At 43.0% G+C, this 23,499-nt stretch overlaps 1 protein-coding gene across 1 annotated transcript in view; it reads left to right on the forward strand.

Moving 5' to 3' along the window:
- The window catches only part of FRAS1 (Fraser extracellular matrix complex subunit 1), a 724,001-nt gene that overhangs the window by 389,530 nt on the left and 310,972 nt on the right, over positions 1–23,499 (forward strand). Inside the window, exons 13-15 of the mRNA XM_075352182.1 lie at positions 986–1,129; positions 2,345–2,479; positions 14,872–15,015. Coding sequence (XP_075208297.1) covers positions 986–1,129; positions 2,345–2,479; positions 14,872–15,015 — 423 coding nt within the window. The remainder of the gene's footprint in view (positions 1–985; positions 1,130–2,344; positions 2,480–14,871; positions 15,016–23,499) is intronic.

A 23,499-nucleotide genomic window follows, 5' to 3' on the forward strand; every position in this document is an offset into this window, starting at 1 on the left:
ATCCACCCAACTGAAAAACATTCTCCTGAAAGTAGTTTTTTTTATTATCCAAGGCTACAATAAAGAGACTTCGTGAAAACAAATACAAAGGGTTCACCACAAGGTGCAAACCATTAATCAGCCAAATCAATCACCGGATCTCAAACCAATTGACCATGCATTTCATATGCTTAAGACAAAACTTAAAGGGGTTGTCTACAACTTCTTATTCTACATCTTTCCCCAGTTAAAATGGAAAAAAAAAGCCTGTACTCACCTCCCGTGTGGGTGCTGTTCCAGCCACAGCTTTCACTTCCTGTTGATTAACTCATTTGTCCCAATGGGGGAAGTAAGAAACCCACGGGTTATTGGGTGCAGGGCTCTCGTGAAATCACAATCTCGTGTGAGCCCTGGTAATGTGAGCCGCCACACTGCCAGAACAGTGCCGGCATGGGAGGTGAGTATAGGCTAGAAATAGTGTTTTGTCTTTTACACACATACAAACGTCAGTTAATTCTAAGATGCTTCTTGAAAGAGTAGACTGCAGAATTGTGCCAGCGTGCAGTGAACATGCTGTCAGGATTTTCTGGTATTGCCGATGTGAGCAGGCGTCCATGTTGACCGCATATATACTTTTTAGATGTGTCAGACTTCTCTCAGTTCATTTCTTTGAGAAGAAACTAAGCATGTCTAGTTGGCTCGTGACTGTAAATATGTAGATCCCAAACATTCAATCCTGTGACCACACACTTGCATGTGCAATACCCGGGAATCATTACGCGATGCTCACCACACACTGTCACAAATCAGTGACTTCAAACTTCTATCCCAAACTGCACAACCTTTAATGAATAGATTTGGCAAGAGAACCTTTTTTCGCTTTTATTTTAATTGCCTGAATTAGGAACTGTTTGAAGTAAATTGAGATCTGGGACACTCAAGTATTTTTTTCACAGTGCAGAAAAGAAACATTTTATCTGTGCTTTCTACTCTATTCCCATTGTAGAGAAGTGTAATCCAGACTGCTTAACCTGCTCTCAGTCTATTGACCACTGTGACATCTGCCGTGATGAAGCTCGCTTGTTGCAGATGGGACGCTGTGTGTACAGCTGCAACCCTGGATTCTATCTGGATGGAAGAACCTGTTTAGGTAATTCATGTTGTGTCATGCTGAAGAGAACGTAGTCTTTTTATGTTTCCTATTACAGAAGCTGCATGTGGCCGAGGTCTGAATCTCACCATCTGTTTTCTGAAGATTCAGAACTTTAAAGTAAATACTGACCTTTCTGTATCCTTTTACCATATCCATATTATAACTTCCTTAATAAGTTGTTTAAAAGGGTTGTTTGGGATTTATCAAACATGATCTAATGTGTTAATGTAATAAAATTGCTGTTAATTACCAATTCAATCCGTTTCCGCTCCAGTGTTGCCTTTTTGGTTGTGCTTGTCTCCACCAGTCCTACAGTGATAATGTCACAACTATCATTCACATGACCACTTGTCTCTGTGATTTTGTGCCATACATGCCAGCATCAGAAATATCAAAAAACTGACCCGCACATCCAACAAATGTGAACAGGTGCTAACTGAAAAAACATAGTAACTATAAATGCATACAGTTGCACTCTGAAAAAGCCAAAAATGTACAAGGGAAAATATGGCACTGCATTACTGCAAAAGAGAGATATTTAGTTTATGTATTGGCCATATACATAAACTAAATATCTCTTTTGCAGTAATGCAGTGCCATATTTTCCCTTGTACATTTTTGACTTTTCCAGAGTGCAACTGTATGCATTTATAGATACATGCCAGCATCACCACTGTGGCCAGTGATATTAATTATACAGCGTGTCCACCCATCTTCTGTCCTCTGCTATTAACTTGAGAACGGCGGCAGCTATAGAAGTGGTGTCTAGGTATTCGTATTGAATTTATGATGCCCTACAACTTTGTAATTCCCTTTTTTCTCTATCTCGTTCCGTTTTCAAGATAAAAATGCTAACTCCGTTGTTTTCCACCAGGTGGCACTATAGGTGGTTTAATTGCGTAGCGCATGGCTACTTTACTATACCTAGACACCACTTCTATGCCTATAGCTGCCGCTGTTCTCAAGTTAATGGCGGTGGACAGGATATGGGTGGATACACTGTATAACAGTCACGTGAATGATGGATGTGATGTCATCAATGTATGACCAGCTTGTTGAATATAGCCAGTTAATGTGCTAATTGCAATGACATTTTGTTTTACATTTAGCTTGGTATAAGGTTTCATGTATACAAAGATTGAAAGCTAAAGCAACTTGTAATTTAGTATTTGCAACATCATGTTCATTGCATTTGTGTTTGTTTTTGAACAGCTTGTAAAGAAGCCTGTGTCACTTGTAACAATGGGTTTGAGTGTACCGCATGTGGTGGATCTCTTCTGTTGAAAGAAGGACAATGTGTGGAATCTTGTGGACCAGGATACTTCCAGAGCCATGTAGTTTGTTCAGGTATAGAATTCATGCTATTATTCTGTAATAATTGTGTTTCACTATTAATTCATCTGTATTCCAGAATTTTTAAATGTAATTTTATACATGTTGTTTTGATGTTATTGTGAACTATTTTGTGCATACACTTTTTCTTTTTTGCTTTTTTGAAATACTATAGAGAGGCCCATGGAGATAGCTAAAGGTCCTTATCCAGATCATGGATAGCTAAAGATGGATCATGGAGATAGCTAAAGATTCCTTATCCAGATCATGCTGGGTTTTGTAAGAAAAAAAATAAATAAATAAAAACAAGAAAAAATTATTATTGACCCCCAAAACACACCAAACACTCTGTACAAGATTTTACTGTAGCTTTAGAATAACATTTGAGTTTAGCATTCCTGAATAAAATAAAAATGGCTGTTGAAAGCTATTAAAAATACCTAATTTTAAGAAACATTGCATGAATAGTACAAGCAAATATAAGACCCTTTCGGGCCTAATCATCAAAGCTTTTATGGCAGAAAACTGGAATGAAAGCTTTGAAAGGTTTTCCAAAATAAATTGCGCAATGGGGAGTTGTGCAATTAGTTTGTGACTTTTCACGTTGTTTCACCAGTTTGATTCTGCTTAACTGAAATAGTCTGAGCCTGGGTGAATTCGTAGCTTGGTTAATGCTTCATCAGATTCATCAAAAATGCTGGGGCTTAGTACGCACGGAGGCACAGGTCACTTAAAAAAGGCACCAAGTTCATTAAAGGGAATCTGTCAGGTGCAATATGTACCCAGAACCACGAGCAGTTCTGGGTGCATATTGTTAATCTCTGCCTAGCAGTCCCTGTATACACTAGCATAGATAAAGGGATTTTTAGAAAAAGTATTTCTAAAGATCGTTTCTTATATCCTAATGAGGCCCATGACTAGTCACAAGGGCGTGATTTCCTTTGGGTAGCCGGCCGACATAGCATGTTAGCAAACTTCTGTGGGCATACTAACATTCTAATGAATGCGCAGCTTCACCGCATATACCTCACTCTTCATGGCGGCCAGCGGAGGATAGATGCCTACTGCGCATGACCTGGAGTACCCTGGATTTCCGATCATGCGCACTAAATTGATGCCAGGTGTAAGCTTTCTGGCTTCAGTAAGGTATAGTGCGCATGATCGGAAGTCCCAGGGACTCCGGATCATGTGCAGTATGCATCCATTCTCCACCAGCCGCCATCAAGACTGAGGTGTGTGCGGCGTCGCTGCGCATTCATTAGCATGTTAGTATGCACACAGGGGTGTGCTAACATATTAAGGACGTCAACTAACCAAGAGAACTCACGCCCTTGTGACTAGTCGCTGGGCATGAGTTGCTTGTGGTTTAAACAGCAGTAAATGCTATAGTGATGGATAATTCAAATTGGCTATAACAATTGCTCCATAGCACCACAGCATATTTATTTACTACAATAAGCAAATATTCATACTGTGCAGAATGTAATGTGCAGCAAAATATACCACCCAAGCTAATAAACATGAAGCAAATGCAGGTATAATAGCCCACCAAAAAGCAATAGGCAATGCATGTAATATATGTGTTCAAAAACCCATCATGCATATGTGTGGGCACAAAAAAAATCACAAAACAATCACCATGCAAAGCCTGAGTGAAAGAAAGGAGGATAGAAGCCCATTATGTCATGGACTTCTATACCCCACCCTGGATGAGCCTTTATCTCCCACCCTGGAGGAGGCTATATTCCCCACCCTGGATGAGCTTTCTATCCCAGACCCTGGATAAGCCTCCATCACCCACCCTGAATGAGACTCCATCACCCACCGTGGATGAGCCTCTATACCTCACCTTGGAGAGGCCTCTCTCCCCATCCCCATTTTTACCACTTGCTTTGGCAATGCCAACATGTACTTGGTCCTGTCAATAAAGCTATTTTTAATTGACTTGAATTTGAATTGAAAGCCAGAATACTTCCCTGTCAATGAGGTTATCTTCACAAGGAATGTAATTGTCTCTTCCTGATTGGCGCCACACCAGAAGCAATCAGGGTAATGGGAGTTAGGGGTTGATGTCAGCTGTGTAGTGTCAGCTGGCATCAAGCCTTGGCATTAATAATGGAGAGGTGTCCCCATTACTAACCCAAAAAGTGAAAAGAAGAAAACAAAAAAAATATTTATTTGAAAAAAACACCACCCCATACTTTCCCTGTTATCCAATTTATTAAAAAAAAGAAAAGCCATGCAAGTCCACCGTAGTCCAGGGATTCCAACAAATGGAAATCTGAAACACATAAAAAGGGAGACCGGGATACTGATGAGCGGTGATGTCATGAATGTCACCACTTATCACTGTGATCAGTGGAGACATCAGGGATTTATTTATTTAATCATAAAAAGCTGTCCAATAAGCTCTACAGGGTGCCATTTTTTATATATCAGGGGATTGTGCAATTATATCTCTATATATCTGTCTGTCTGTCTCTATCTATTATCTATCTCTATAGCATTATTAGCGTCCAAAAATGGTAGAAAAACGCAGGTGAATAATGCATTGAAACGCAGCAAAATGCTCCTTTGTTACCGCTGCGTTCTTCCTGCCAAGAGATGCAGAAATGGTGCAGAACTTTCTGCATCCAAATTCTCAGTGTGCATATAGCCTTACATGTTTAGCAGTTTTTAGCTATTGAAACTGGTGAACCACATTCAAGTTGTATCCTTAATAAGAATTTATATAACTGGGAAGAAATAACCTGTTCTGGTTAGACAGTTCTATTTTTGCTGTCCAGTTAAAGTGCTGAATCTTTACGACTCTACATGATTGTGTAGGCAAATGCTCTTGTTACAGTAAGATTCTGGGAAATTTTCTTCTTTGGTTCCCATGGGAATAAATCCAATTTGCTTTAGTTCAGCCTGGCTGCTCTGATTGCATAATATAGAGCTAGTGGAGAAAGCTTCAAATTTCACTGTGCCCATAATTCATTTCCAACAATCCTTAGAAAAAAGACCGCTGGCTGTTGTCTCATAGCGTTCTGTACTACAGCAATTGGTGTGCTATTAGTGGTATTATTTTTTTTACTAGCAAACTTCAGCTCCATGTTTCCCAAAAGACAAATGCTATTTTATAATTTTCAGCTTGATAACTATTGTTCCTTATTAATAGTACTGAACATTTGCTTTCTAGAATAGTAGAATCTGTACCATGTCTGATTATCAATAATCTCAAAAATGCACACACTTTAAAAAAAGTATGAAAGTTGTACAATATTATTCACATGTTTGGTACTGATTTCACATCCATGTCAAATCCAAGCAAAATCCAACATCCAAAGCTTGTGAATGAAGTGTACACAAGCCATGGTAACATGTTCATATGTGGCCTGGCTTTGTTAAAAAAAAAAACAACTGCTATTGGAACACTTTAGACTAATGGCCATATCAATGGTTTCTCCTTCAAATCAATGCAACACCGAGCTGTTTGTGTACCTTTATTAAAGTCAAGAAAGGTCCCGTTGCTGTAAATTAATGCACCACATAGCATAATCCTGGTAGTCGCAGTGGTGTGACCTTTCTGTGAAGACTTCTTCATAGTATGGACCACGTGGTCTCAACATGGCAACCAGTAGAATTGAGCAATGGACGTTTTAATGTAGGTCTATTTTCTTCAGTGATGAGTCTCGCTTTTGACTTGATATGATTGCTGGGGATTGGTTTTGGAGACCATATTGGCAATGCCATAAAGTGGTCTTCATGAGAGAATGTGACACAGGTCCTACTCCCATGATTATGGTATGGGTTGGCATAATATATCGTAGTGAGTCCCTTCGAGGCTTAACTCAAGATACAATAGCTCGATGTTACATTGATTTGGTGATGGAACCCATGATTCAGCAATTTTGCTAAATGTGTCCCATTAGCGGGTTTGCAATAAAACAAAGTTAGGCTACATATTGGTCATGCTTCAGTGAGCAACCTGAGTGGCTTGAACCTGTTACCATAGCTTGTGTAAACTTTATTCACATGGTTTGATGCAGAATGTTGCTTGGATTTGACATAGATCTGAAATACCGTATTTTTCGTTTTATAAGACACACCGGATTATAAAACGCACCACAAATTTAGAGTTAAAAAAGGTAGAAAAAAAAAATATGGGGTCTGTTTTATAATTCGATGGGGTTTTACCTGGGAGGTAGGGTGGCAGCAGTGGTGGAGCAGGGTCAGAGGAGGCAGGGGCGTTGCTGGATTACAGCGATGCTGTGGGAGGTGCAGAGGGGAGCCCAGATGCTAACTGGGTGTTGTGGCGCTGTGCTGGGGCAGCGGGCGCTGCTCTGTGCTGAGGCAGCGGGTGCAGCTCTGTGCTAGTGCAGCTCTGTGCTGGTGCTTGCTGCGAGGCACTGGCCATTCTGAAGATGTCGGCAGTGAGGGCTTCAAAGAATTGGCGGCCGGAGTCAGCGTGTGCGTAGATGACAGCTTGAGCCGAAAGCTCCATCTGCGCACGCGACGACCCTGAATGCCATTATTTGAAGCTTCTACAGCCAACATTTTCAGAATGATCCATGCCTCGCTGTCCGCCGCATAAAGCAGGGCCGCACGACGCTAAGAGCCGCGCAGAGCAGGGCCACCCGCCGCACAGGGCTGCCTGCCTCACAGAACAGGGCCCCCGCCGCACAGAGGAGGGTCGCCCGCGCACAGAACAGCACCGCAGAGATCGCGCCTGCAGCACAGCACACATCATTGCCCTGCCTCCTGTGACCCCTCTTCACCACCCCCCGGTAAGCTACATTCGAATTGTAAGGCATACCCCTAATTTTCCTTCCAAATTTTTGGGAGGAAAAGATCCGAACAATACAGCAACCTGACTTCTCTTGTCTTCATTGCAGGAACACAAACAGCTCAGTGTTAAATTGATTTAGTGGTAGACCCTTTAGTTTGACCAATTCAAGTGTGTCGTGAGCATTTTGCTCGTGCTACTTTGAGCTCTGGACTTGTCTCCCATTGAGCCCATCTGGGACTTAATTTCTTGGCAATTTCAAAAGGGAGCTGCCAGCAGCGGATCTTGATGATTTGCTTTCCCATGTGCATTCAGCATGCCAGAACATTCATTAATAACTATATTGATAGCATGCCTAGGCATGGAAGTGCATGTGTTTCTCCTTGTAGCGCTCATACTTAATACTGAATAAATTGAAATGTTTTGAAAATGTTGTTAGCATTTTTAGATTATTTGTATATCATTAATATGTCTTTCGATCCAGTGATTTCCATAATTCCAGTACTTTTCATTCTTTGTGTTGTAATTTCAGTGTTCAGGAATGTCTGTATTAGTGCTCTAACTTCCTTGTCAAATATGACTTTGCTGAATTTTCACGACACTAAATTTATTGCCTTTGAATGCTTCTAAATCCTAGCTAAAGCGATGAATTTGTAAGTGCAGCATGTCATTGTAAATATAGCTGACATTTGGCTTTAGCGTTGTCAGGGAGAGCATGGTATAAGCCTGCACTGAAAGCTTTCATTTTACAAACCTAAGCTGGCAGTCATCATGTCAGATAGATCAATAATGATAGAAAAAGTAGCCGAAATCATTGTGATTTATTTCTACAATCCTTATTTTCAGTTATCTTTATGCTTTTACAATAAATTGTACCACTTACTAGATATAATAAAAAAAGATACAATTGTAATGGTTTGAGATAAGATACATTCAAATATAAGAATTTTATTTTCTTTTTTTATTACTTAGAGGACCTAAAACCTCTTGCAAAACATCCTAAAGTACATGAAGACCAAATAGCAACCTTTGTCAAATATGTATATAATTAGAACAAAATAAACTATTTCCACACCAGCTTAGTGGGAAAAAAACACCTGCTTTTTTTTTTTTTTTATTACAAAAAGTGACTAAAGTAGAAGCAAATTAGGCTCTCTGGGTTCAGTCACCAGTTGGTGTATAGTGAGTGGTGGTTGTAACCACTCCCCATGGCACACACTGACAGCTGTAACTCTGTTTCGGGGAAGTGGTTTCAGCTGACACTCTCTATGCATTGAGCAGTAACTGAACTTGCGCCAGCTCCATCCCTATGACTAGAGGCTTAACGCAGCTGGGAGGGAATAAAGCTCATTTACTCTCAGCAATGGGGCTCTAAGTGCGGGTGTTGAGCAAGTTCAGATCGCTATTAACCTGCAGATTAACCCCATATCTGCTGGTGAAAAGTATTTTTTACATGAAAGTTTCCCTTTAAAGAGGACCTTTCACCTGTTTTAGCATGTTAAACTGGCCACATCATGTAATATTGACTGCAAAACTGTGTAAAATGTAGAATTATTTTTCATTTTCTCCATTGCTGAGATATTACTTTGTAAAGTTTAGCCTATAATTTATGTTAAGGTTCAACTGTGTGTTACCTGAGGTTTTTTGTCTGGTGGTATGTACTTCTTCCCCTGCATGATGTTGACCAACTATAAGCAGGTAGTATCATGCAGGGGATAACAAAAACACTAATCCTCTCCTCACTGATCTCTGCAGCTACTGTGTAGAGATACAGAGGAGCTGAGTTATGTGTCTTTACAAATACTTCCAGATCTTATAAGTATTTCTTTGTTTGACATAAAGTTCCTGATTCCGGTTAAAGGGGGAATTATTGTCACCTTAAAGGGACTCTGTCAATAGGTTTATGCAATGTAATCTAAAGACAGTATGCTGCAACAGTTAAAAGCGAAAATTCAGCCCTGCCTGTTTTATCTCACAGTCTGCTTTTGTTTACCTGCGATGTTAGGCTAGTTTCACACTTGCGTTGTGCGGCATCCGTCACATTGCATTGTGTGACGGATGTAACGATTGCATTGCATATAGTGGCACAACTGATGCGACGGATCCTGCAAAACAACGGAATCCATTGTAGCTTTTTTTTTCAGCAATTTACTCAACTGAGCATGAGCAGTTGTGTAAAGACAGATCCGTCACAGGAATCCGTCAAATGACGGATTCTGCCACCATAGGCTTCCATTATAAAAATGACGGATGCCGACGGAATCCAGCACATTGCGTTTTTTTTACGCACTGGGAAGCGCAGAAAAACGCTACATGCTGCGTTCTTTCCGCCCAGCGATGCAACACAGGACCATCAGTCGCAATGCGTCGTCCATACAAGTCTATGGGAAGCAGCGGAATCCGTTAATGGATTACGCTTTTTTCCAAAATGGCAGATTGCAACTGAAGGAAAAAATGCAAGTGTGAAAGTACCCTTAAGCTGGTGTCACACATAACGACGACGACAACGACGTCGCTGCTACGTCACCATTTTCTGTGACGTTGCAGCGACGTCCCGTCGCTGTCGCTGTGTGTGACATCCAGCAACGACCTGGCCCCTGCTGTGAGGTCGCCGGTCGTTGCTGAATGTCCAGCTTCATTTTTTGGTCGTCACTCTCCCGCTGTGACACACACATCGCTGTGTGTGACAGCGAGAGAGCGACGAAATGAAGCGATCAGGAGCCGGCACTGGCAGCTGCGGTAAGCTGTAACCAGCGTAAACATCGGGTAACCAAGGGAAGACCTTTTCCTGGTTACCCGATGTTTACGCTGGTTACCAGCCTCCGCTCTTGCTGCCAGCGCCGGCTCCTGCACTGTGACATGTGGCTGCAGTACGCATCGGGTAATTAACCCGATGTATACTGTAGCAAGGAGAGCAAGGAGCCAGCGCTAAGCAGTGCGCGCGGCTCCTTGCTCTCTGCACTGTGACATGTAGCTGCAGCACACATCGGGTTAATTAACCCGATGTGTACTGTACCTAGGAGAGCAAGGAGCCAGCGCTAAGCGCGGCTCCCTGCTCTCTGCACATGTAGCACAGCGACGTTATGATCGCTGCTTCTGCTGTTTGACAGCTAAGCAGCGATCATAACAGCGACTTACAAGGTCGCTGTTACGTCACCGAAAATGGTGACGTAACAGCGACGTCGTTGTCGCTGTCGCTTAGTGTGACACCAGCTTTAGTTTAAGCCACTTATCTTTATCATTAGTGGGTCTCAGCAGCTTGTGATTTGTAGTCCGACTCCACCCCCTTCTGTGATTAGCAGCTTCTGTCCAGAAATGTACACTGAAAGCCTGGTGTGATTGGGGTCAGCTCTCAGCACTGCTACATACAAAATGTAAAATCTTTCACTGTGTCAGAATGGCTGCACACAGTAATCTAAGTGATACATTGTTGAACTCAGGGCCTCTTTGCTTACATTATGGTGCTCTCAGATGAGGTAGCAAAAACCTGGTGACAGATTTCCTTTAATTGCATTTCACTGATTCACTGTTCATTGGCCTGCTCTGATGGAACAAATCATCATGTTCCATCAGAGCATGATAAATACTGATATTTCAGTTTTTCTTGTTTAATAAATTTGCAAAAATTTCTACAGTGCTGTTTTTTTCTGTCAAGATGGGGTGCAGAGTGTACATTAATGAGAAAAAAAATGAACTTTTTTGAATTTACCAAATGGCTGCAATGAAACAAAGAGTGAAAAAATGTAAAGGGGTCTGAATATTTTCTGTACCCACTGTATATATATTACATATATAAGCAAAATCTAGCACTCTGATGTGAGTCTGAATAAGTGGACATTAATTGTGGTCATGTGGAAATCATGTAACACATGACGTTTTGAGGACAACTCATACTAGCGAAGGTTGTCACCATTCAACACAGTGCATATCTCTCTTAATTAATACAGTGGCTGAACACCTATGTGTATGTTTGATATAGGTTTTGTGGCCAAATTATCACATGTTACATGATCCCCATTTGACTACAGTTAAAGTCCACTTATTCATAGTCACTTCAGACTTTGGGAATATTTATAATATATGCAGTTGGATCCCATCTGGGCACTTAGGCCTAAGCCACACGGCGAGAAAATCAGTGCGAGTGGAGTGCGATAAAACATCGCATTCCACTGGGACCAATTTTAGCCTGTGTGTCAGCACACATGAGCGATTATTTTCTCAGCCCTAATCGGACCGAAAAAACAATCGCAGCATGCTGCGATTGTAATGCGAGACTCTTTTCTCTTGCACCCATTCAAGTGAATGGGGCGAAAGAAAAATCGCACTGCACTCGCTGTACACCGGTGTACCGTGCGTGCAGAGTGAGAATCGCAATAGCCGGCAACGGAGGAGAGAGGGAGATAAATCCCTCCCTCCCCTCCTCCGTGTCGGCCCGCCCCTCTGCAGCGCTGGCCCGCCCCCCGCAGCTGAGGTCCGCTCGCACAGTCGGACCTCAGTCGCAGGGATACAAGCATGACACTTGGCCCCTGCTGTGCTGCCAGCGTGAGCCGAGTGTCATGCGAGCATCACACTAGTGCCCCGTGTGGCCCCGGCCTTACTCATTCCAGCAGTGCCGTATTTCCTACCTCAACTTAAAGTGAATTTCCTCTCAGGTGTGGGGTTCCATGTGCAGGCACTGTGCATGGTCCAAGCACTAGTTACCTGCAGATTAACCCCATATGTGCAGATTAATAGTGTTTTTAAAAGTGACATGTTCCCTTTAAATACAGTGCCTACAAGTAGTATTCAACCCCCTGCAGATTTAGCAGGTTTACACATTCGAAATTAACTTGGCATTGTGACATTTGGACTGTAGATCAGCCTGGAAGTGTGAAATGCACTGCAGCAAAAAAGAATGTTATTTCTTTTTTTATTTTTTTTTTTAAATTGTGAAAAGTTTATTCAGAGGGTCATTTATTATTCAACCCCTCAAACCACAAGAATTCTGTTTGGTTCCCCTAAAGTATTAAGAAGTATTTCAGGGACAAAGAACAATGAGCTTCACATGTTTGGATTAATTATCTCTTTTTCCAGCCTTTTCTGACTAATTAAGACCCTCCCCAAACTTGTGAACAGCACTCATACTTGGTCAACATGGGAAAGACAAAGGAGCATTCCAAGGCCATCAGAGACAAGATCGTGGAGGGTCACAAGGCTGGCAAGGGGTACAAAACACTTTCCAAGGAGTTGGGCCTACCTGTCTTCACTGTTGGGAGCATCATCCGGAAGTGGAAGGCTTATGGAACTACTGTTAGCCTTCCACGGCCTGGACAGCCTTTGAAAGTTTCCTCCCGTGCCGAGGCCAGGCTTGTCCGAAGAGTCAAGGCTAACCCAAGGACAACAAGGAAGGAGCTCCGGGAAGATCTCATGGCAGTGGGGACATTGGTTTCAGTCAATACCATGAGTAACGTACTCCACCGCAATGGTCTCCGTTCCAGACGAGCCTGTAAGGTACCTTTACTTTCAAAGCGTCATGTCAAGGCTCGTCTACAGTTTGCTCATGATCACTTGGAGGACTCTGAGACAGACTGGTTCAAGGTTCTCTGGTCTGATGAGACCAAGATCGAGATCTTTGGTGCCAACCACACACGTGACGTTTGGAGACTGGATGGCACTGCATACGACCCCAAGAATACCATCCCGACAGTCAAGCATGGTGGTGGCAGCATCATGCTGTGGGGCTGTTTCTCAGCCAAGGGGCCTGGCCATCTGGTCCGCATCCATGGGAAGATGGATAGCACGGCCTACCTGGAGATTTTGGCCAAGAACCTCCGCTCCTCCATCAAGGATCTTAAGATGGGTCGTCATTTCATCTTCCAACAAGACAACGACCCAAAGCACACAGCCAAGAAAACCAAGGCCTGGTTCAAGAGGGAAAAAATCAAGGTGTTGCAGTGGCCTAGTCAGTCTCCTGACCTTAACCCAATTGAAAACTTGTGGAAGGAGCTCAAGATTAAAGTTCACATGAGACACCCAAAGAACCTAGATAACTTGGAGAAGATCTGCATGGAGGAGTGGGCCAAGATAACTCCAGAGACCTGTGCCGGCCTGATCAGGTCTTATAAAAGACGATTATTAGCTGTAATTGCAAACAAGGGTTATTCCACAAAATATTAAACCTAGGGGTTGAATAAAAATTGACCCACACTTTTATGTTGAAAATTTATTAAAATTTAACTGAGCAACATAACTTGTTGGTTTATAAGATTTATGCATCTGTTAATAAATCCTGCTCTTGTTTGAAGTTTGCAGGCTCTAACTTATTTGCATCTTATCAAACCTACTAAATCTGCAGGGGGTTGAATACTACTTGTAGGCACTGTACTTAAAATCTAGATCATATTGATTCCTCCTAAACATGAATCCACAAGCATACCATCTTGTCTTACTCACTAGGGTCATGACAAGAGTATGCATGCCTTGTATATAAAACTGAAAGAGTCAAATAAGGATAAACTGGTGAAATGTGTTTCACTCATTCATGTCTTACTTTGATAAGTCAAGCAGTACACAAGAAGGGGTCACAATGCTTTTTGTGCTGAAAAATGAGGTCACTTAAAGCATACACTTTAGGTTACTTCTTAATAAAGAGATATTTGCTATCAGAATTACTTTGTTTTCAAGTTATAACATTGACTCTATGTACTTCAGTGTTTGTCAGAGATTTTCCTTGCAGTTCCCAGCATAAGACTAGGTACAATGAGTCCCAACTATTATGGATATGGCACCTTTTCTTGTCTAGTTTTTGGGGCTTTTTACCTGTTTCTTCTTTTCCACCTAACTTCTTTTTTATTTGAGCCTTCTTTTTAAAGTCTTTTTAATATGAACTTACCTGTTGTGTTTTGCTTTTTTTTTTTTTTATCTTCGCCATTGTGCATGGAGTTTGTGGTTTCCACATATTTTGGGTGATTCATCAATTTCCAGTTTTCAAAAATTCAACAAACTTAGTGCAAATGTACTCCAGTCCACCACTGAAGTGACTGTATCTCCCCCAGGTATTTTTTCACAAATTTCGTGCCATTTAGAAAGTTTTTGTGCTGAAAACTCTCAACACGAGGCACAAACAAAGACTCTTTTTGTCTTTGCGCCAATTTCATGAATTTTTATCACCATTTTGAAGAATCTTTCTCAAGCTGCCAAAATATCACAACACAAAAAGAAGAGTAATTTAAAACAAGAAACGCAAATGATGAATGGGGGATGCTAAACTTTGTGACCTGGCGGGATCCATGATTCAGTAGCATATGAAGAAAAGAGGGGTAAAGATTTTGGTTTTGGATTCCATAAGTTCTCAACTTAATATCAAAGGGAATGGGATTTGCAAAGACTTGACAACCTTTGAAAAAGCAAATATATGATCTGTCTCTGTAGTATGTACACACTTGTTGTGTCCCTATTATTAAAAGATTCACCATGTCACGTGAGTAATGCAAAGAACATGCATATATTTGGTAATTGCTGTATGTACCATTTTTTTTACATACTAGTGGTGTAGGAAAGTAGAGCGTACACTTTTACTTCTTTCACTTTTGCAGTCATCCATTGATTTATTCCAGAACATTATCTGGGTTTTAACTGCTCATTACATTCTGTTTTCTAGTTTGCCATGAATCCTGCTCGGAGTGTCACGGAGCTTTAGAAAGTGATTGCATAACCTGTAAGGACCCATTACAAGTGAGACATGGAGGTCGCTGTGTAGACAGCTGTGGTCCAGGATTCTATGTGCACAATGGAACCTGTGCAGGTAATTCCTGTTCTGAACCCACTTATCAGTTACCTTATGTGACCTTTGTTAGAACAAATGTGTACGTCAGTTTTAGAACTGATCTAATTTCCAAGGAATTAATACCTGCATTTGTAGAGCATGTTGCAACATATTAAAGCTAAGCTAATGTGCCGGGAACAAGAAATATCTACCGATTTATTTTTAGTTGGCATTAATAGAGAATCTGTCATGTAGTGTAAAACAGTTTTGCTAATCGCAGTTGAAATCTGAAATACGAGCTTGCAGTCTTGTGAGGAACAAGGCAGAGCTAGAATGAGTACACTGGTTATTGGGTGAATGATTTATGGAAGCTGCACCGGACAAAATCTGAAAATTATTTAGAACATTATTGTGCAATTTACATAATTATTCTATATTATGCTACAATTACATTACAGTTACAACTTTATCACTTGGACATTTTTAAGTACTATTTCACAGTAAAAAAAATTTATGAGTTTCTATTCAGTCTATATATATTGTCGGTTGATCTGGCGAAAGAAAATGCTTTCAGAGAACTTAAGTACACAAGACAAAGCCACATTAAAAATGAGTCTAAAAGGCCTCCATACGTATTGGACTAATGTCTGCGAAACCCACCAATATAGACGAGCTTGGCCAACAGTCTAAAGGTGGCTTTACACACTGCAACATCGCAAACAACATCGCTGTAACATCACCGGTTTTGTGACGTAATAGCGACCTCCCCAGCGACATTGCAGTGTGTGGAACACATCAGCGACCTGGCCCCTGCTGTGAAGTTGCTGATCGCTACAAATCGTTCAGGACCATTCTTTGGTCCTTTGTTTCCCGCTGTGCAGCATGATCGCTGGAAAGTCTCAGTGTGTAAAGGGGACTTTACAGCGACTTCGTTAGGGACTTCCCTTTCAAAAAGCTGCTTTACAACGTCCCCAATGACTAGCTAGGTCGTTCTGCAGGTCCGGATCGCTGTTGCGTCGTTGGCCAGGTCTGCCTGTTTGACAGCTCACCAGCGACTCACCAGAGACTTTGTAGCGATCCCGGCCAGGTTGGGATCGCTAGAAAGTCTCAGTGTGTAAAGGGGCCTTTATGGGTATTGAGGTCCCCGACTCTCCCCCCTACAAATGATGTAAATGGAGATAAGGATCTGGCAGGTCAACGTTTGGTCATTTGTTCTGTATGAGATAAGATGCTGCAAGAGATGTCACACAAGTGACACAAGTGCTCAGCAGAGGGAAAGTTCCTGTGAGTTAGATTGCTACTAGCTTAATGATTGGCGGAACCATTTTCAGTTCACTTCTACGTAGAGTGAATGAGGGACATAAGAGAGGCTCATAAAGATAATAAGACGGATTAATAAAAAATAAAAATGTTCATTATTGCAAATAGTAGCCAAATACAACCAAGTTTCTATTTTACTGGAGTTGTTGAAAAGATGATTGCTCTGATTGATTGCAGTAGGTAATTAAGTCTTTCTTTTGATAAATGAGCTCCATAATTTAGCAGAAGCATAGATTAGATTTGGTGAGCTGTACATTGTTATCCTCTTACTAGGTGAACTCTAACACTGGGGATATAGACTTGTCTGTCTTCCACTCTCTGACAAGTAACTGAGAGACATAGGCATGTTTAAAGCGCCACTCCAGGCTTTTCTTTTATTACTGCTTTTAATAAGGAGTAATACCCCAGTTTTATGATAACCTTCCAGCATCTTCACCTTTTACCAATGACCCTCCAGTCACATGGCGCCATCTTGTGATGGCAACTTATAACTAGATTGAAGTCAGAAGTTGCGACATAGGTTTTCAATAAAAGTCTATGAGAGCAAGAACGAGGCTCGGCTCTCATAGACATTCATTGACGAGTGACCTCCGTCTGCCTCAATGAAACAATGGAGTAGCTGACAGGTCACAAACTGCAGAAGACCAATGGCAGTGACGCTGATAACTGATGAAGACACCAAGGGGTGAGTATAAGAGTAGAATCGGGGGTCAGGGAACAGATTACCAGCACCACTCCAGCGGTGAAACCCTCCCTCCAAAAAAGTACTGGAGTACATATATTTTTTCAGGTGCAATATCATTAGATGCAGATACTGAAAAAATATGACTGCCGGCTTGGCCTCTTTGTAAATTAACCCCTTGTTGATGAAAAATGTAATATTCAGTCCTACTTTGGTTATCTACCTGTAACAGAAGGGACTGGAGCTTGCTCTGATTGTTGCTGTTTAACCATTTAAATCTGCTGCTTGGTAATCACATCATTTAAAGCAAACCTGTCAGGCAATTCAGCTTGCTTAAACCGTAGCCTAGCTAGATGATTACAGCCATGTGTATTATTCCTTGAAAAGCTTAAACATTTCAGGGAGTATATGCTTCGATCCAGCCAGGCAGTAACTGCACTAGTCTGGTCTCCAGATTTGGTCCCCAGTGAGCACTTCTCAGGACTGCAGCAGGTGATTGATAGGTCTCTTTATATATGCATAGGGAGTAGTGCTGGGCGAACTTGCAAATACCCAGGATCGGCGTGTACAACTGGGTTTTAAAAAAAAAAAAAAGCCCGGTTTGGGACTGGTATTGATCTTAGATATCTGGCTAGACTCCGGTCCCTTTATAATTCTTTGGGGTCCAAAGAAGGCGCTTAAAAATGGTGGTAGAAGGCATAGAAGGATTGGAGCAAGCACTACATACTTACTGGTCTCTGTGCAGCTGGACACTAAATCCGGGGCCGATCATTATCTTCATGCTTACACACTGCATCCCCCGTCCACCGGCAGTCCCCGTGTCTCTGGTTGCAGTTAGACAGCGCCCCCACCCTGTGTGACTGCTTTCAATCACACATGCTGTCTGCATCAATATTGGAGTAGGATCCCCCCATATTATGATACTCGTACTTAGTATTATTAATACTTATAATTTAGCCATGATTAAAGCATATGGCTACAGGCTGCGGCCCCTAACACGATATATTGGCTGTGATTCTCTTCTCTTGAACGAACCAACTATGAGTTGCAAACTAGCTCTGGAGTTTGGTGCTCAGATCTGCAGGATTTGGGGTTGGATAAGCTATTGAATCCACTGAATACAATAGAAGATTTGATTAACCTAATTTTACCAATAATCCGCCAAAACAAATTTATTAACATGACAATTTGTTTCATCACAGCATCTGAATGGACAGTGAATCAGTGAAATGCAATTAAAGGGATCCTGTCACCAGAATTTTTGCTATTAAACTAAAAGAATCCCCTTCTGCAGCTCATGGGCTGCATTCTATAAAGGTTCATCCTGCTACTGGCCCCCCTTTCAGATCTAAATAACAACTTTATAAAATATTACCTTTTGCTATGGTAATGAGATTTGCTGGCCCTGGGGGCGGGCTGTATTTCGTCTGTTATCCCCCCTCCTGCCGATGTACGCCATCCTCCAGTGCTCATTCATATAGATGAGGCCGCCACCCTCATCTTCCACAGTGCTCCGGGAGTCTTGCGCATGCGCAGTGGCACTGTCGCGGGACTGAGCACTGTTTTCAAAAAAAGGTAAATGGGGATGATAAAAATAAGCAATGGCCAGCGCAAGTGCATAACGGTAGAGGCAGAGGTAAAAGCGCGGGCACGAGATTATGGTCGGGTACTTGGATGACGCTGGTGATGACATTCACAGCGCCGCCCATAATCTCATGCCTGCGCAATAACGTCACCGACACTCGCGTTTTGAAAACAGTGCTCAGTCCCGCGATAGTGCCACTGCGCATGCGCGAGACTCCCGGAGCACTGCGGAAGATGAGGGCGGCGGCCTCATCTATGTAAATGAACACTGAGGGACGGCGAACAGCAGCAGGAGGGGGAATAACAGACCAAATACCCCCGGGGCCAGCAAACCTCATTACCATAGCAAAAGGTAATATTTTATAAAGTTTGTTATTTAGGTCTCAAAAAAGGGGGCCAGTAGCAGGATGAACCTTTATAGAATGCAGCCCAGGAGCTGCAGAAGGGAATTCTTTTAGTTAAATAACAAAAATTCTGGTGACAGGTTCCCTTTTAGATGACAATTTTTCACTTTTATAATGAATTCTGTAAAATGAACAGCCCCCTACCCCTCTCCCTTTAGCCCCCCCCCTTCTACCCTCCCAAAAATGCTCTTTTTACACCACTTGGAATTTTTACCCACACTTTAACGTATATCACATGATAAAATGTATGGTGGCACTCAAAAGTATAAGTCAACCCTCAAAAATGCAAATATCGATGGAAAAGTAAAAAAAAACTTATGGCTCATGGAAGAAAGGAAGGCAGAAATGAAAACGCAAAAAAAAAAATTGTCTTGTTGTGAAGGGGTTAAAAATATTAATTAAACCTTGTTTATATCATGTTGCTACTGAGGTAACTTTGGTTCTGGGCTTTGCAGCAGAATTACAGGTTAATCACGAGAGCTCCTGTGTCCATGCAATCTACTGGATGAATGCAAACATGTCTATTCTATATTTATTAGCAGGAAGGAAGTAATGGAAACCTTCATTTGTTTTTTTTAATAAATCAGACAATTTTTTATTGAAAAACATAAATTGATAACAGTTCTTCAAAAATCAATTGTGCATTTCAACATCTATTATCACATGTAATTGTACAAAATGGAAACAAACACAATTTCTTATATAAAGTAAAGTTAACGTTATAAGTTTGTATTTGCTCAAATAAAAAAAATGAGCTCCTTTCCCACACAATAACCCTAAATCAGGTTCATTTTAATTAGACAAACATTCTACCTTTGACAAGATCAGTAAAAATAATATAAAATTAAATAATACTATGACCAGTTTACCTGTAATTTAAAGGGAACCTGTAGGGTTCAATATGCACCCAAAACCACAAGCAGTTCTGGGTGCATATTGTGAATCCCTGCCTAACCATTCCTTAATCTGGAAGCATAGATAAAGGGATCTTTAGAAAAAGTATTTCTAAAGATCTTTTATCGTATGCTAATGACTAGCACTCTGGGCGTTGCTTCCCTTGCTAGTCAGCCCCATTAGCATGTTAGTACTCCCCTGTGGCTTTCGCTCAGTGCGCTGGATTTGTGCTCAGTGCGCTGGATTTGTGCTCAGTGCGCATGACCCCGGAGTTTGGGTCATGCGCACCATGAAGCCAGATGTACGCGTCCTGGCTTCAAACTGAAGTAGTGCGCATGACCAAAAGTCCGGGGTCATGCGCACTGAGCTGAAATCCAGCGTCGGGTGGTGATGGCAGTGGAGAGGTGAGTGAAATCATCCTCTGACGCTGCACATTCATTAACATGTTAGCACACCCACAGGGGCGTAGTAACATGCTAATGGGGCCGACTAACAAGGGAAGCAACGCCCTTGGGACTAGTCCCCACACTCATTAGCATATAATAAAAGATCTTTAGAAATACTTTTTCTAAAGATCTCTTTATCTATGCTACCACATGCAGGGACGGTTAGGCAGGGATTAGCAATATGCAGCCAGAACTGCTCGTAGATCTGGGTGCATATTGGAACAGACAGGTTCCCTTTAAGTTCATTATCATAATACTTAAAGATTGCACTAGCGCAGGGGTGGGGAACCTTTTTTCTGTCGGGGGCCATTTGGAAATTTCTACCAACCTTCGGGGGCCGCACAAAATTATCAATGTTTAAATGACCCTGCTATATTGGGTGAAGCAATTAATTAACTGGGGGCATGGGGCTGGGGGCACAGACGCCACAAGCTGTTTTGGGGCACAGACACCACAAGCGGGGCTGGGGGCACAGACACCACAAGCGGGGCTGGGGGCACAGACACCACAAGCGGGGCTGGGGGCACAGACACCACAAGCGGGGCTGGGGGCACAGACACCACAAGCGGGGCTGGGGGCACAGACACCACAAGCGGGGCTGGGGGCACAGACACCACAAGCGGGGCTGGGGGCACAGACACCACAAGCGGGGCTGGGGGCACAGACACCACACGAGGGGCTGGGGGCACAGACACCACACGAGGGGCTGGGGGCACAGACACCACACGAGGGGCTGGGGGCACAGACACCACACGAGGGGCTGGGGGCACAGACATCACTGGAGGGAGGCACAGACATCATGGGGAGGATGCTCACAGGACTGGGGGATGGGCTGCACACAGGACTGGGGGATGGGCTGCACACAGGACTGGGGGAGGGGTACACACAGGACTGGGGGAGGGGTGCACACAGGATTGGGGGTGCACACAGGACTGGGGGATGGGCTGCACACAGGACTGGGGGATGGGCTGCACACAGGACTGTGGGAGGGGTGCACACAGGACTAGGAGAGGGGTTCACACAGGACTAGGAGGGTGCACACAGGACTGGGTGATGGGCTGCACACAGGACTGGGGGAGGGGTGCACACAGGATTGGGGGGGTGCACACAGGACTGGGTGATGGGCTGCACATAGGACTGGGGGAGCTGCACATAGGATTGTGTGGGGGTGCACACAGGACATTGGGGGGCTGCACACAGGACTGGGAGAGGGGTGCACACAGGACATTGGGGGGCACGCTGCGCTGAGAGTTTCATGCAACTCTGGGGGAGAAGGTTTACAGAACTGGGGTGGGGAGGCACAAAGCATTGGGCAGGGCACATAGCAGCAGAGGGTCGGCGCTGGACTCACAGCAGCATTGCATTCACATCACCGGAGTGCAGGAGCCGGACACACTGCATCAGAAGGAGAAGGCAGGCACTGATCTCCGGAGGGCAGGGGGCGGACACAACGCTGGAACCTGTGAGGCTGCTGTGGACCCGCCCACAATTGGCACTGGCCGACGGGAGAACACATTGCAGCACAAACAGCAATCTGTGGATTGAAAGGGCCGGCGGCAGCAAGACCGCGGTGACAGCCGAGCACTGCCTCCCCCGGGAATCTGCCCGGGGGCCACATAAAAGGTAATGGCGGGCCGCATGCGGCCTGCGGGCCGGAGGTTCCCCACCCCTGCACTAGCTCAACAATCCTTGTCTTCTAGAACTTGAATCATGTCACTTTATTATTGCCAAATATTCACACTCAAATCTAAACAAAAAATGTTGATGAGGTAAGAACAAATACCCATTCCTGGCTACAGATAACAATAGATCAGTGTAGAAGGAGTAGAAATTGGCCCATTATACTATGTAGAGTTAAAGTAGACAATGGATGACCTGGTGCACTTATCCTTGCTTTCCAGATCCTATAGAATTTATGTAAGTAATTTCTTTTCAGGTATATACACACCCTTTTTAGACAAATTATTATTAATTTTGTTTGTAAGCTCTAATAGTTGGGGGAACAGCATCCAACCAGTGATATGTCATTAGTTTCCTTGCTTGATATAAGATAAATAAGATACCCAGAACCATTGGAGAATTTGAATCAGTCCCTTCCTCCTGATGATCAAAAATACAGAAACATGGAATTGGTTGTATCCGAATATTATACACTTTTTCTATAAAACCTAAAATTTCCCTACAATAAGCTTCAATGTTCTCACATTCCCACATCATAAGCATGAGGTGTACAACCTCCTGACCACATCTAGGACACAGTGAATTGGATCTGATTCCTATCTTATGTAACAATCTGGGCATTTTATAAACTCTATGAAGGAGAGAAAGCTGGGACAACCTCTGACTCTCAGATACAGCTGCAGAATAACCATCCATTTGGTCGTCTGTCAGGGTACCCATATCTCCTTCCCATGGAACCTTTAATCTTCAAGGGAAATTTATTTAAATATATTGGTACCGGTAGGAGTTTTTGTTTATATAACCTGGATATGATACCCCTACAAAAATCAGACTTAAAGGGAACCTGTCAGGTAATTTATGTGTTCTAACCTAGTAGTAGTGTGATGTGTTGGCCTAGTAACCCCTTCCTACCCATCCCTGTGTTGTAATATTGTGTAATGTGAATGTACAAAAATATGTTTTATTACTTACGTGTACCCTATGTAAAGGAGCGGGGGCTCTAACCCCATGGGAGTCGCATTGCCCTGGGGGCGTTTGCATGTTTTCCGTGGTATCACGTCCCAGTGGGCATGATACCATGGATTTACATGAGTGACGTCCCCGACGCTCCTTGAGATCCCGCACGTGCGCACTTACCATTCCTGCAACCTTGTTTTCCGGGTGCTTGATTCTCGTCTTCAGATGCGCAGTGTGCAATAACTGGAACCGCAGGAGTCCTCTGAGCTCATTGAACTGAGTGACCTCACCTCAGGTTATTAACGCCCTATCACGCCAATCGCCACCATACCAGGGAAATCTGGATGAGCCGGGTAAAGTTGCAAGATTGTCACATCTAGTGGATGCGATAATCCTGAGCGGCTGCAGGCTGCGGTTTCTAGGCTAGGGGGCCCCAATAAGCATGGGTCTCCCCAGCCTTTGAATACCAGCTGTAGGCTTTATCATGCCTGGGTATTAAAATTAGGATGGGGGGGTACTGCACACAGTTTTTTAAATTATTTATTGAAATAATAAT

The sequence above is a fragment of the Anomaloglossus baeobatrachus genome, chromosome 1 (genome assembly GCF_048569485.1).
Source record: "Anomaloglossus baeobatrachus isolate aAnoBae1 chromosome 1, aAnoBae1.hap1, whole genome shotgun sequence".
NCBI classification, from domain to species: domain Eukaryota; kingdom Metazoa; phylum Chordata; class Amphibia; order Anura; family Aromobatidae; genus Anomaloglossus; species Anomaloglossus baeobatrachus.